This window comes from Amborella trichopoda, chromosome 4 (genome assembly GCF_054954075.1).
Source record: "Amborella trichopoda isolate Santa Cruz 75 chromosome 4, AtrichopodaSantaCruz75HAP2 v2.0, whole genome shotgun sequence".
Classification (NCBI taxonomy): Eukaryota; Viridiplantae; Streptophyta; class Magnoliopsida; order Amborellales; family Amborellaceae; genus Amborella; species Amborella trichopoda.
The window spans coordinates 51,724,850-51,739,098 of record NC_142339.1 but is presented as its reverse complement, the minus strand read 5'-3'; the positions used below and the strand labels follow the sequence as shown (position 1 = coordinate 51,739,098).

Sequence of the window (14,249 nt, the reverse complement as noted above, 5' to 3'; positions counted from 1 at the left end):
GTGGAACCATATCCACATATTTGATGAAAGTGAGACAAGAGATTTTTTGTCTTTTACCCTAAGGCCAAATGGGGCCTATTGGCAAAATTTTAAGAACAAGCAAGGGTTCATTGCTTAGGTTGCGTCGTGAACAAGACATGGTTTCACACAAGACATGGGTTCACACATGCCAGCTTGGCAGACCACACACTCAGACACAGGAACCAGGCAATTCTATCGCTATGGCTAAAATGGGTACATCCAAACAGGGCCTTTATTACTTTATTATCCTTGAGATGCGAGATATCAGCATTCCAAATTGTTTTTGAGTCTAAAGACAAATATATTCTAAGATATGTTTATCAAGATCATTCTTAAAGGACAATAAAATAGAATGTAGCTATGTCTTCAAGAAAAGCTCTATTAATTTCATTTCCTTTCTAAGTATACATAAAATAAATACAGACATATACTATGATACAAGTATGATACAAGTAACATGAACAGTGCATACAGTTAGTCATACAAAAAAGTGGTAAGTCAACCTCGTACACAAACTTCAAAGATCACCTTTGACCTCCTGCTTACAAACAGGATCTCTGCCACCAGGCCAAAACCTATAGACCAAAAAGAAGGCAAGCGTTTTGAGTTTGAATCTATAGCCTCCCTCGTTCATACAAATTTCAGTTTTAAAAAGCCAGATCAATTCCAAACCGTGTTGAACCACTCCCCTTGATCTGTATATACCGGATCTGAAATAAAAGGTTCTTATTCAGTTTGCCACAATTGAAAAGGAGACCATGTGTGGTCCATAGCTGGCATAAATAACTTCCATTTATTGGTAATGTGTCTGCTCATCAGAATGACCTTTATAGTTAAGCACTCCAATATCCCAAAGGTTTGTTAACTTAGCGTAACAGATTTGGATATCCTTAAGAGTAAACTAGATTCTTATGGAACTTTCCAATTTATTGCTCCAAAAGAAGCTTGTCTCAAGCTGGAATGACTCTTCAAAGACCTTTTGAAACTGATAACTCATTTACCCCATTATATATGTCCAAGGAGAGGAAGAAATGAGTTCTAAGTATCTATCTTAAGGGCCAATCTGGAAGTACCACACAATTTATCAATACCCCTTATCTACAATTGATTCATGATAACTCTTTGATGCTATCCGGCTACTCATGAATAGGTCACATGTATACCTTTTTTAGTGAATAGGTCCCATTTATCTTCCCCACTTACTTGAAAAATGGGAATTTCTTCTCCCACGAAACTAAAACCACATTTTTTCACCTTTTCAATATAATCTCCATTCATGAATATAGTTAATGTTCCAAGCTGGCTAAAGAACATAAAAGTTTAATGCCGTTTAGGATTAAGCTTCTCATGTAACACCACAAAAGCATTTAAAAATATTTATAAAGAGAGATGGCCAAGTTTTGAACTAAATAAGGGGTGCTTCAGCATTATCAAAGGACATTAGATTCAATCTAGTTTGGGAATGTCATATTACAACATAAGGTTCTGTTTCACAGTAAGGTCATGTTACATGCACTACGCTAGTACGTGACTCTAATCTAGGAGTCATTCAGGACAATGGTTGAGATCCAATCACGAGATCTAACATTTTCGAGACCTGGATTGGTGGGTTGGATAGTCCAGCCCATAAATCTGTGTGGGATTGCCGGATCGCGGATCTGGATCGGTCCAAATCAGTGATCAGAAAAAATTTATCGAAAGAAAGAGAAGGGTTTTTTCCTTTTTTTTTTTGGGAGGGGGGAGGGGGAGGGGGAGGGGGAGGGGGTGGGGGTTGAGGGGACCTAAGAAAACATTAGATAAGTTAAGCTGGCACCAATATCTTCTCAAAACCAGTTCGGTCCTGGCCGATTCTCGATTCAAATTGGTGGGTTTTAAAAAAATAATGAGTATTCACAAGCCTAGTGATAAAGGTACAGCATGGACAAATTAGGCGTGGGCAGTTGATGGGCCCCACAAGTCCATCTCAGCATGGGGCCTATAATTTCCAGCATGGAATACTAGTTTTTATGCAATTTACTTATGAAGAGAAGCCGAAAGAGAGTTTTTTTTTCAGAATGAGGCCGAAAAAGAGTTAATGCATAGATGAGTGTGAAACATGGAAAATGTTTTAAGAATTAAATAGGTTGAAAGTTGTGTTGTGTTGAGAGTTCATAGGAGTCATAACTTGCCTAGGAAGTTGTGTGGGTGTCTATGGAGTTGCAGGATGCTTAGGAAATCTCCAGATTTGTTATGGGAAAGCTGTTGGCTTTTAACGTTTCTTCTTTGTTTTTTTTCTTTTAGGTGGGGGAGGCAAGGGGGGGGGGGGGGGGGGGGGATGGCAGCTCAAATTTGGCTTTTGTGGTTGAGCAATTTCTCATCACGTAGCCTCACTGTTGTTCGCCCACCAACAACTCCAGGAGTTGGCCCTGCTTGTCTGCACTTTCAACCCTCCTTTTCCTTTCTTGCTGATTCCTTTGCGTATATAAATGGTGAGTTTCCTTCAGTGTTAACACTGTATATACCATCATGCTTGTTTGAAGATAATACAAGTTAACCTTCCAATCTTGCCAACAATCTTGCCAGGTTTAATCTTCCAATCTTGCCAACAATTTTGACAGAATTTCCTATACAATCTTGCCAAGTTTAGGCTGATCTTATGGCTTTTTAACTCACCTTCAAAATAACAGGAAAAAAATCTGAGAAAATACTAGAGACTTTGGCAGTTCCTTTTATAAGGAGTCCTAAGGAAAGGTACATGAGATTCCAAGAACTTTGCATAAACGTTGTGCTAGGTTTTCCATACCGGCTTGCTCGCCTTCCTTCCGTGGCTTCCTGACCTTGTAGCTGAGTAGCTTGAGTTTTTAACTAGGCCTAATGCAAGCCACTTTCTCACATGATGCTAGGTGGGAGGATCCTGTCAGAAGGTTTGGAAGGTTTCAGAACTTAGGAGCTTGAGTTTTGAGTTTTGAATAGGCATCAACCCCAAGACGGATATGGAAAAGTTCACCTAGGAATTGGAGAGCAAGAGGAGCTTCTGTTTGAGTGGTAGCGAGAGCTTTTTTGGCTGAGCCATAGATGTACTTCATCGATATCATGAGCGAGAGCCACATCCTTAGTTTTTAATCTGAGTACGCTCAACATGCAGTATCCTTAGTTTTTAATCTGAGTACGCTCAACACGCAATTCGACTTGGACCTGTGATTCCTCTTTCCTTGAGCGACTACTAGGCACACCTCCCTTCTTTGAGGCTATCAGGCCTGAGAGTGAATGTTCTGCCACCTACAGGAATCCATCTCACAATGTTATACTAAATTCAATCTTGGTACATTTTCTTTTTACTTGCGTCAAATTAGCCCTAACTTAATTTAACTTAATCAACTTTAAAGTAGGGAATGATGGATTTTTTCTTTCTTATAATGAATGCAGTTTATATCAGCACAGTATGAATTTAGCAAGTTGGAAAGATCTAATAACATGTTTTCTAATACATTTTTAGGAATTCCTAGAACTAGTTTTTGTAGCTTAAATTTCTAAAGCCTAACCTCTTCAGATCTCATCAAAGCTTCCCATTTTAGGTTTTAGGTTTCTATTCTATAGGTGCATGGACCACTGTGCAGGTATCTAGTTTGGTCAGTTAATTAGTAGCTATTAGACTCATGCTGAGAAGCCCTTATACCATTTCACCATTTTTGAAGACTAACAAAGCATCTTCTTTTAGAAACTTCCATTGGAGAAACTGAAATTCAGCATCTTTGACCCCTTGTTCAGAGGATGGAGGATAACATAAAATATAAATCATAAGAATTTCTATTGGAACCACTCCTAAGCAGGGATCCAAAGCCAAAAGCATTGGCATCAACAAATGCTGGAAATTTAAGCATTGATAAGTTTAGCTATTCAAATTCTTAGCTTTGGCCATTGGGAGAAGGAACTGACATCAAAGCCCCTCCTCCATTGACATAGACATATTCTACCTATAGATTGAATGGAGTATGGGTGTGTGGGTGTCAGTTCGTCAATGAGACAGACAGACACAAGAAGACATTTGAACATGCTACTAATGCATCCGTAGAGAGATATGGAAAAAAAGGAGACGCAGGAGTTCAGGAAAATGTTGTAGTTGTACAGGGTGGAGGGGTGGATCATAGGCTGGGGAGACAGAGAGAGACAGAGAGAGAGAGAGAGAGTTCTGCATGCACAATCCATTGGGGGTACATGGGTCGATGTGTTCATGTCTCCAAGTTAGTATATGTGTGCGTGAGAGAGAGAGAGAGAAAGAGAGAGAGAGATAGAGAGAGAGAGAGAAATAGAGAGAGAGATAGAGAGAGAGAGAGAGGGGGGTATGAGAAATAGTGCGTCTTTGTGTGCGATGTGTAAAGAGTGCCAGAAAATGTTAGACACCTTCTTGTGTGATAGAGATAAACAGAGAAGACAAGCTATTGAACATGGCTAGACTGCTAAAGCATGACATGAACCCCTTGTGAATGCAACGGGCATACTAACACCAGTGAATAAAAAACTGATTTCGGGTTGGAGAAACTTGTCTGACTCAACTTGATTCATCAAGTAGGTGAGTATTATAAATAAAAAATTCAAGATGTCTGATTATTTTCTTATATAAAAATTTCTGCTTTAATTTTATAGATACATGGTCTTATCATAACAGACATTTTTAATTTTTAAAAAATATTTGAAATAAATTAACCAACTTCTAACTATTTGACTTGGTGATTGACTCAAGACTTGGCAGTGACCAATTTAGACACCAAGTTCAAGTTTTTTATACTCGTAACAAGTATATATCCATTGTACTTACAAAGCTGAATGGACTTAACACCACTCAACAGGCTCCAAATAGACTAGATTTTGGAGAGCCACACAGAAATAGTATACAAGGAAAGTAATACTAGTAATTCTATGCATCCCCAAGACCAGATGATCCAGACAATGATGGAAAAGTTTATCAAATCAACTATGAAAGAATAATGAAGAATATGACTTGATGTTTCATGAGATTAATAATGACAAAGATGTTTTGCAGGACCTGTCTGATACTTAAGCTTTTAGTCGTTTCCAACGTCTACAAATATGGTAAGACTTCCACAATATATTAGAGTCATCCCCACAATTTTAGATGCTTGCCGGATTGTGATATTGTGAACGGTCATTACAAATTATATTTACATATGTCGTGACCAGCTTGTGTTGAATCCTCACAGCTGTCTCGTAAAACCACCTTAGAAATATCCTGATAACCTTCGAAACCCTTTCGGTTTAAAGTAGTCCAAATATCCTGAAGTCGTTTGACATTATTTCTCTCATCATGGAGACAGACTATGTGCTATTAGACAGTGAACGTAGGAGCACCTTCAAACCTTGCTGTAAGATGCAGTTTCGGTGTCAAAAACCCCTACGACGACTTGAATATCAATTTCCACGCCTAGTTATGAAATTTAGAGCTTCAAAAATGGTATAAATCAAGCAGATCCTTAAGCACTTGAAAAGCTTGAAAATGGATGTTCCAGATAGTGTACTATAAGATGCACTATTTGGGATTCAAAATTCTTTTTTTTTTTTTTTTTTCATATCCATACATCTCAATGTTGAGATGATCGATTGGAGAGTTTTCCATTGGAGGAATAACCTTTTTCCAATGGGTTTTTGAGGTGCAACTTACTCCTATACAATAAGGTTGACACCTTATACAAACGTTTTCCATGTAGAGAGAGATCTAATACTCACAGAAATGAAAAGTTACAGTAATTTGGATGTCCAGAGAAAGATTATTAATATAGAGTTTTATTTCTGTTGTTTCAAATTAATATACAAAAGATAAGACTTCCACTTTAAATTAAACTACTTTTCGTATTTACGATGACGTGAAACCTAAAAAGGGTAGTCTTAACTAGGGGTATTAGGGAATAAATTATATTACACACACCCTTAAACCCGCTCTTAACAAAATAGTGCAGGTTTTGTCAGACTTGCCTATACCAAATAACAAAGGTTTGGTCATTTTTAGGAGGTGTGGACATTATTTGTCCTGCTCCACCTCATTTTTACAGTATCTACAGTGTTGTGAGCAATGATTCACACCGTCATTTTGGGATGAGATCAAATAGGGTCACAGACCAGTGACACACCACTGGAAGTTCTTCATCTTTCCACTTTAGATCTCCTTCCATCATTCTCTTTGAAATTTCTGAATCTAAATAACTAAGGAATAAAACTCCAATACTAGTTTCAGCTAAGCCTACTGGATAGAGTCACAGTTTTTTCCTCGAGAACTATCACATATAAATTTAAACTCACATATTTCTGAGGCATACCACAAAATGTTATCCTAAACTTTACCTCTTCTCTCCAATTTTAGAGTTGACTAAATGATTAGGTCTAGAAAAATGAAGAAACATTCCTACATAAAGTTCTCTCATGTCAAAACTCTGAAGTCAATTATGGTTCTTCCTCAGTGAAAGCATTTTATAATTTAATTTTACAATGATCCTTCAATATATCAGATCACAGTGCAAACCATCGTAGAGAAAAGATAGAAAAGTAGGCAAATATATCAAAGGAGAAATAAATGAGGACATTTCTCTAATTCGAAATCATAACATATATTTTAAACTGAGGAATTTTAAAAACCATATGACCAATACAAAGAGATGCTCACTGGAAGACCATGACACTAGAACCCCACTACAACCATTTAGAATCTTATGTCCACCTTAAACAAATCAGAAAGTTCTCTTCTTAAATACTTCCATCAATTGACTCATAGACCCTGTTCTTAATCATAAATGAAAATTAACTACCAAAGAATATGTTTTCATCAACATCCACTGGCAGAATTCCACTCATCACCATAGGGCAACAAACAAAATTGCAGAAATAACATTTAGAACATGACAAACAAGAGTAAATTCTAGTGCTCACAACAATCAAGGCTTAGTTAATTCAATAAAAATAGAAGAATGAGAAAAGGAACAAGTAACATGATAATGGTAACTATAAAAAGAAAAGATGACAACAGAAATATGGAGCTCTTGCATTTGATCAAATGTCCCGCACAAATTATGACATACAACGCATCCCAGGCAAAAAAAGAATTATCTTCGACACAAAAATAGCCTCAACTTTCCCGAGGTATTAACAACAGTTTATTCTGTGTAAAAAAGTAATCCCCGCAGCTTCAAAACAATTTCAGTTAAAAAGAAGATCAATAGAGGGGGGAAAAAACGAAGAAAAGAAACAATGTAACAATGTACATACATGGCCTTCCCCGAGTAAAGAAGGTGATAGAGGAGCCAATGCTGACATAAATCATGCCAAAAAGTAACAGGCCGCAGATACCATGAAAAATTTTTCATGGAAGAAAAGCACCATCTCAGGTCGCAGTTAAAGCTTCCAAATATTCATCCATATAAGCAAGACATGGCCAATGATCGGTTCTGATACGAACTAATGTTGAAAAATTGCAAACCTCCATCTGAAGGAGGAGATGAAATCTAGGGGGCAGGAATATCAAAACAAGAAAATAACCAAGGTGTCTCCTACCAAATCCAGAATAATTAATCTCTGAATCAGTTTCGTCTGGAAAATACTTGAGCTGAAGGGGACCACTATCACCATATGGAAAACCCGTGGCCACACTGCTGCTTGTACTCTCCAACTCATCCTCAGGGACAATAATACCCTTAAAAGTGCTGTTATCCTTTATGCTACTCACAATAGGCTCACCAGTCACGCCAACAACAAAGGAAGCCAAATAACGCTCGATGGCTCCAACCACATGTTCAAATGAAACTTCTAAAAGCTTAATTGATCTCGTCCCATTGACTGCTGCAACACCTTTGCCCCCTTTCAAGAAGAATGTTTCCCGACCTGTGTTACTAGAGTTACCACATGCCTCCCAAAGAGCATGAAACAGATCATAGTGATACTTAGGAATTGCATCTACAGGAACATCAGAAGGAACAGGAGACCTGAGAAACATGTCCTCAATACCCACTGTGATACTTTGAAGCAGACCATGAATTGTTTGCCCATTCTCTATGTTTGCCTCAATGGAAACATTCACCAAGCCAGGAACTGGCTCTCGAGGCTCCAGTTCAATTATCACTGACCCTGTCAGGGCTTCTTCTTCACTTATTTCTGCCTCTTCAAAACCATTTCCTTCAATACTGAACAACCTTTCTAAAGGAATCATTTCACCTTCATGTCCCATATCAGTGGAAGCTTCATCTGGGGAAACATGCTCATTGCTAGGAGCTTGTCCAAGAAGAAAAGGTATGTGGACTGATGGGATTAGACCATAATTTGAAGAAGATGAAAAGCTGATCACTATGGCATATAGAGCAGGTAATTCCTTAGTTACTTTAGCTTCCATATTTGGCGATTCGGGTTCCCATTTGTCACTAAAAGAAGAAGCATCAAATCTCAGTGTACATGGTACTACGATTTTATGGCCTGGCATATGTCGATAGTCAGGAATTGATGCGAAATGTCTCCTAAGGATTCCCAAGATCTCCGCAATCTTTGCATCCATCACTCTCAAAGGCTCCTCTGATGTTCCGGTAGTTATCTTAGGCTCTTCATGGGCCAGTGCATCTGACCCATCTTCAATCTCAGTGGCTCTAAAGGAAGGCTCAACCCCATAAGCATCACCATACCCAGGCTGCTTGTCTTCTATTCCCAAATTTGATATAGCCAAGGACCAAGACTGCTTGACAATAAGTGGAACCACACGATTGAGATCAATGTATGAAGACGGCTTATGGCCACTCCTTGTATCCCGAGGCGGTCGAGGAGATGGCGTTTGGAAGAATGTGGAGAGGTTTGGAGAAGAGGAGTCACCAGGAAGCTGTTGTCCTAGGTTCAGTACATGCCTAAGCTTCTTTCCTGGGATGCATAAGAGCATCCTCAAGTAGATCCTGAAAGATGTTGAAGATTCAAAAGAATGAAAAGAAAACCAGAGGTAATAACATGAAATTTTAGTGAAGGTCTACTAATAATCGTTAAAGAAATTTAAATTGATCATTGTAGCATCGAAAGCTCGTGCCTTACTTTGTGACAATTTATACCAGGAATGAAACAAATATTGGCCGAAACATGAAATTCCTGTTGTCTAAAAAAATGCATGTACAGTTATACACATTCATATTCTTACCTATACAATCATATATACATAAATTGCTGTTATTAGTTTTGCTATAATAGAGATAAAAAATTATGCTAACATATTGTAGCCGCCAAGCATCTCCATCAGGTTAGTCCCAGAGCCTGTAACAATACTGAAGGTGCAGAAACATTTAATATTCCACAATTAAGAGAATTCACAAGAGAAGAACCTTCAGACCTTATAAATTTTATCAGAAGAAGAAAGCTCATCAAAAAACAGGACCATGTATACCATGCAGCCAAGGAAACTTTGCTGCAAAATGCCTGATGAATGCTCCAAAGCAAGGAAGGACATTTTTCAAAAGGAAGAAACTAAGGAGCAATGGGAGCTAATAGAAACAAAAGCAGATTTGGAACAAGTTTTTAATGAAGGAAATGCCATATATGTCCTAGAAGAGTAATATGTCCAATTTGTTTTTACTATCAAGGTTTATTAATAAGGTAAAAATAGATCAAAACATGTAAAAAGTTATAGGTATAAAATTTGAGTCACAAAGTCTCCTATGGGTTTTCCCATAAGTTCCTCCTGCTATTCAGCTCCTCTCCTCCCCATTTTTCTTCCTACCTACATCCATACATACACGCATACAGAGATACACCTAATACATATGTAGATATATGTAAGAAATGTATCAGGTATATCTAGTTTCTTAAGTTGCTCCTAATGTATAATATTATGCAAAAATAATCAGCACAAGAAGCAGAATGAAAGTGTGGGCCAACTGATCAAAGAAGATTAGCTTCACACCTTGCATTGTCGCGGACCTCCAAGTCAGGGAAATACTGGCAAGCGAAATTCAGGAGATGAGAGAGGGGAAGGAAAATCCTTGAACTATGGTGATACATGAGTATAGTCCTGCATATACCTAACACTTTACTTCCCTTTGACCACGATTTTAGACCATTTTCTGGACCATGGTTCTCCACAAGAGTCACAAGAAACTTGGCAAGCAACTCCAGTAAACCGCGGGGAGGAATAGTAACATTCTCCGCAATTCTATTAAAGATAGGGAAGTAAGATGTCAACTGATAATCCGAAACAAGCTTCGGGAGTAATTGCTCATCAAATTTTTGAAGCAGGCATTCTCCCAACCACCGATGTGAATTGCACGTCATTAACCGATCAATGAAACCCACAATAACAGGAACCAATCTACGAGACTCTAATGTTGTGTTCACTAGCATGTCCTGCACAACCAATTCCAACAGCTGTCATCCTACCAAGCCCCGCAGATGTTATATATATATATATATATATATATATATATATATATATATATATATATATATATATATATATATATATATATAGAGAGAGAGAGAGAGAGAGAGTAATGATACTATGAGACCCTCCCAGACCCATGTGAGTAGGACTCCAAAGGATCACCATTAAATTTTGACACAGATCTCTAGAAAAGTTATCAATAAATCCATTCACCCAAGTCCCACACCCTTGTGATAACTTTTATAGAGATTTGTGTCAAAATTAAATGGTGATCCTTTGGGGTCCTACCCACATGGGTGTGGGAGGGTCTCATAGTGTCATCGCTCATATATATATATATATATATATATATATATATATATATAAGAAAACTCTTAAAAACTCCTATAGGAAAAATTGAATAGTGTTTCGCCCCGCCACGGACATGCTATGTCTGTTGCGGTCTTTTAATCCATGCTGTTCAAAAAAATCGGACATTGCCAAGCCTATGGGGGAAAGCACTGTTCATTTTCGCCCATAGGCGTTGCGTAGTGGCTTCCATATATATATATATATATATATATATATATAAAGAACCTCGATAGTCAATACCCTTCTTCCTCTCTCATGTTTTCAGTTTCCAATAACATATACTCTAGTACCTCAATTACCATAAGACACACACACACACACACAGAGTACCTGTAATGTACAAAAGCTCGTGCATGATGTCGAAGCCATGGTATCAGATGAATTAATTGCTTCCTGGGATGCAGCTCCTATTAAAAACTTATGGAACATACGAAATGCTACCATGGTTTCAGTGCTCCCTGGTGGCAACCACTTAAATGACGAGACGCATATAAGACCAGCTTCAAACATTTTCCTTCCAGAAATTCCTAGCTCCTCTTTCATTGAAGAACCTTGATCCTCCAAACCAGGTTGTTGATCCCCTCTCTTCACGCTAGAGAGAGAAGCTTCAACACATATCGCACAGTAGGCAAGCACATCCAATTTTAGAGCTTTCAGAGCCAATGGATCAAAAACAGGAGGGTAAAAACTATAGGCCATTGGAACCACAGTGTGACTCCTCTCCCTCTCCAGAGACAAAACCTCGAGACCCAAAAGCCAATGAACCACGAGAAGGCGGAAAACAAGTTGTTCGGGTACTTCTTTCGATATAAGAACGAGACGCCGGGCGATTTCTTTCTCTTCACCATCAAAAGCATCTGAGAAATGCGAATACAGCATAAGAACAACATGCCATAGGAGAGGGTTATAGGAGTAAAGAAGGCCAAAGAACTGCACCTTCAATAGAGAGACCTGAAGCTCTAGAGCCACTGCAACATGTATAAGCATTGACACAAATTCAAGCATTGCACTAGGAGTCAAAATCTGAGGCCTCTCCAAAAGGAAAGCCATGACCCTTCGAAGCTCCTTTATATTCAAAGATGATAGCTCTCTGAAAGGTATTGAATTTGATTCTTCTCCGGGGATTGAAGCCACCAAAAAGCTTGGTACATTGAAAGGGACAATTGGGTTTGTAATAGAGAGAAGGGAAGAAGCAAGAGACAGAGGAGAAGGTGAATTGGGTTTTGATCGAGAATTATTCCCCATCAAACAAACAATGTCATGAACCAGATGGGTCAACAAGAGAATGTAGTTTTGTGCACAATGGGTTCTCTCACTTTGGCATAAGGCCCAAAAATGGCCTGAAAGCTCATAAAATAGGCATGGATAAGCCCTCTCAAGCTCTCTCAAACACTCACAAGCAACCCCTCTTGTTTGCCTATCAACCCCATAACTAGGCCTATTAATCACAGTGAGCAAAAGCTCAGCTAAAGCTCCCAACCGACGTGATGATTTGTGAAGGCCATCAGCTACAATTACCACTGAAGTTGCAGAGACCATCATTTGCTCCTTCAAAGCATATGTTACAGAGACTCCATCAACTGGAGCTTGAACTAGAGCTCTTAAAGCTTCTAGGACACTGCCCAAACCCTCGTCTACGTCAGCTTCTGGGATCAAAATTTCAGAGAATTCTTCCATAAACACAACCAGATGCGATTTAAGCAAGAAATCCTTCTTCAATACATTGAACAAAGCAAGTTCAAGAATGGTAAGACGAGGATACAGAGCCAACCATTTCTCTTGTTTAACAGGCCCTGACTGAAAATCCTCCATGATTGTCTCCCAATCCTGAACAGAAAGCTGCCTTCCCAGCTTTTCCATCTCAATCCAAGCTCAATCAAAACAACAAAAAAAAAAAAAAGAAAAAAAAAAAAAAACCCTAATTTGCAATATCAAAACCTTTCGCCCCTCTCAAAGAGAAACCAGCTTCTGCGAGTTATCAAATCTAGGGTTTTTTGTATTTCATTTTTAGTGGGTTCAAATCTACAGATTCAACCGCTAAATTCATCATGTTCCTGGGTAAATAGCTGCAAAAACGTACAAGCCTTTAAACTCACCTAAGTTTGGGGATTTCTCCATGCCCATGGCCATGTAGAGAGAAAAGTGAGCTCTGCAAAAAAACTGACTGCTCCCATGTTTTCGCTTTTTACTTTTCCATATATATATATGTATATAGTTTGCAGAGAAAGGAAGACAAATCCAAGGTTGGGTCTGGGCTGATGCAGTCACACTCTTCCATGATTCAAGACCTCCATCTCTTACGTTCTTAATTGTGCAACTTGTCGTACACTGTGCAATAATCTACCACGATATCAAACTGGGAACGGATAATTTTCTGAAAGTACACACATTTGTAAATCATTTTTTCACTTTTACCCCATGCGTGTATGGGTTTACTTGCTGGAATTGTGATTCTTACCATTGAAGTTATGGGCGACACTACTATTTTGGGGATTGTAGACATATCACTTATCTTTGAGGTTTGTATAGAGCCTAGGCTCTAAACATTCAAATTAGAGCCTATCTCCAAATAGTGTTGAGAAATATGGTTTTAATTGATAGTGTTGAGAAATGTGGTTTTAATTCTTAAAATATTTGTGATAACTTTAAAATATATTTTTATCTTTATTTATAAAGTCTAAAGCTTCAAAAATAACGTAGATCTATGAAAATTTTTAAAATTGACAATCTAAAAATGCGTTACAAAATACACTATTTTCAAAACTTGAAATCCATTTTTTTTCTCATATCTATGCATCTTGATGTCGAGATAATCAATTTGAACATATTTGAGCATCAAAACAACCTATTCTAATGAAATTTTTGAGGTAGGTTCAATTTTGATTATTTAGAGCCTCGACTCTCTATAAACTTTTCTTTTTATGTTTTGTACAATGGGGTTATAATCATTCTCACTTTGATGTCAAGTTGAATGGTTTGGGATAAGTCATGAAGTACATAAGATTTTTTTTTATATATAATTTTGTGTCTATTCAATGGCATTCTAACAGCCACCCATTATGACCTCTATATACAAAAGATAAATAGTGTCTTTGTAGAAAATCTCTATTTTTGGGTGCGACGATAATAACATTAATACAATGACTGTTTTAAGAAACGCAAAAGCTACGCGTGCCTAGCAAATGTAGCACTAAGATGGGATGGGTGACCCTGGGCCAATTTGGTCTGCCCAGCGCCATTATTTATTTAATCTTTTTATTTTGTTTCTTAAATAGCCAGGACCAACTTAGCACGAACCTGATAAGGCCTTCGGTTGGGCTAAGCCGGAGCCCTTGGGCTGGCCCGTTGCTAGCTCTACATGCATTTGTCTCTCACTCTACTCTCTCTTTAGTCTGAACCTTAAGCTCCTAAGGGGTATTAACCCAGTCATGTTCATCTTACAAGGTCTAGATTTAGATTAAAATATTGTTCGACCCCTACTTGGTCTGGGTTT

General features: G+C 38.1%; 1 protein-coding gene across 4 annotated transcripts; it reads right to left on the bottom strand.

Moving 5' to 3' along the window:
* Positions 1-386: 386 nt before the first annotated feature.
* On the bottom strand, positions 387-13,118 carry LOC18422341 (AP-5 complex subunit beta-like protein). Of its 4 annotated transcripts, XR_016054752.1 has the most exons (5): positions 11,693-13,113; positions 11,087-11,613; positions 9,929-10,368; positions 7,273-8,933; positions 387-3,279 (listed from the first exon to the last, which is right to left on the bottom strand). XR_016054752.1 is itself a non-coding variant. In XM_088865602.1 (4 exons), the coding sequence occupies exons 2-4, from the start codon at positions 11,453-11,455 to the stop codon at positions 7,388-7,390; spliced, it is 2,355 nt and encodes a 784-aa protein (XP_088721728.1). In that variant the 5' UTR covers positions 11,456-11,613; positions 11,693-13,113; the 3' UTR covers positions 7,025-7,387. The 4 variants fall into 4 exon arrangements, 2 of the variants coding, with proteins under 2 accessions (XP_088721728.1, XP_006826837.4); XR_002280275.2 differs by having other exon boundaries at positions 11,087-13,118; XM_088865602.1 differs by lacking the exon at positions 387-3,279 and having other exon boundaries at positions 7,025-8,933.
* Positions 13,119-14,249: the final 1,131 nt, after the last annotated feature.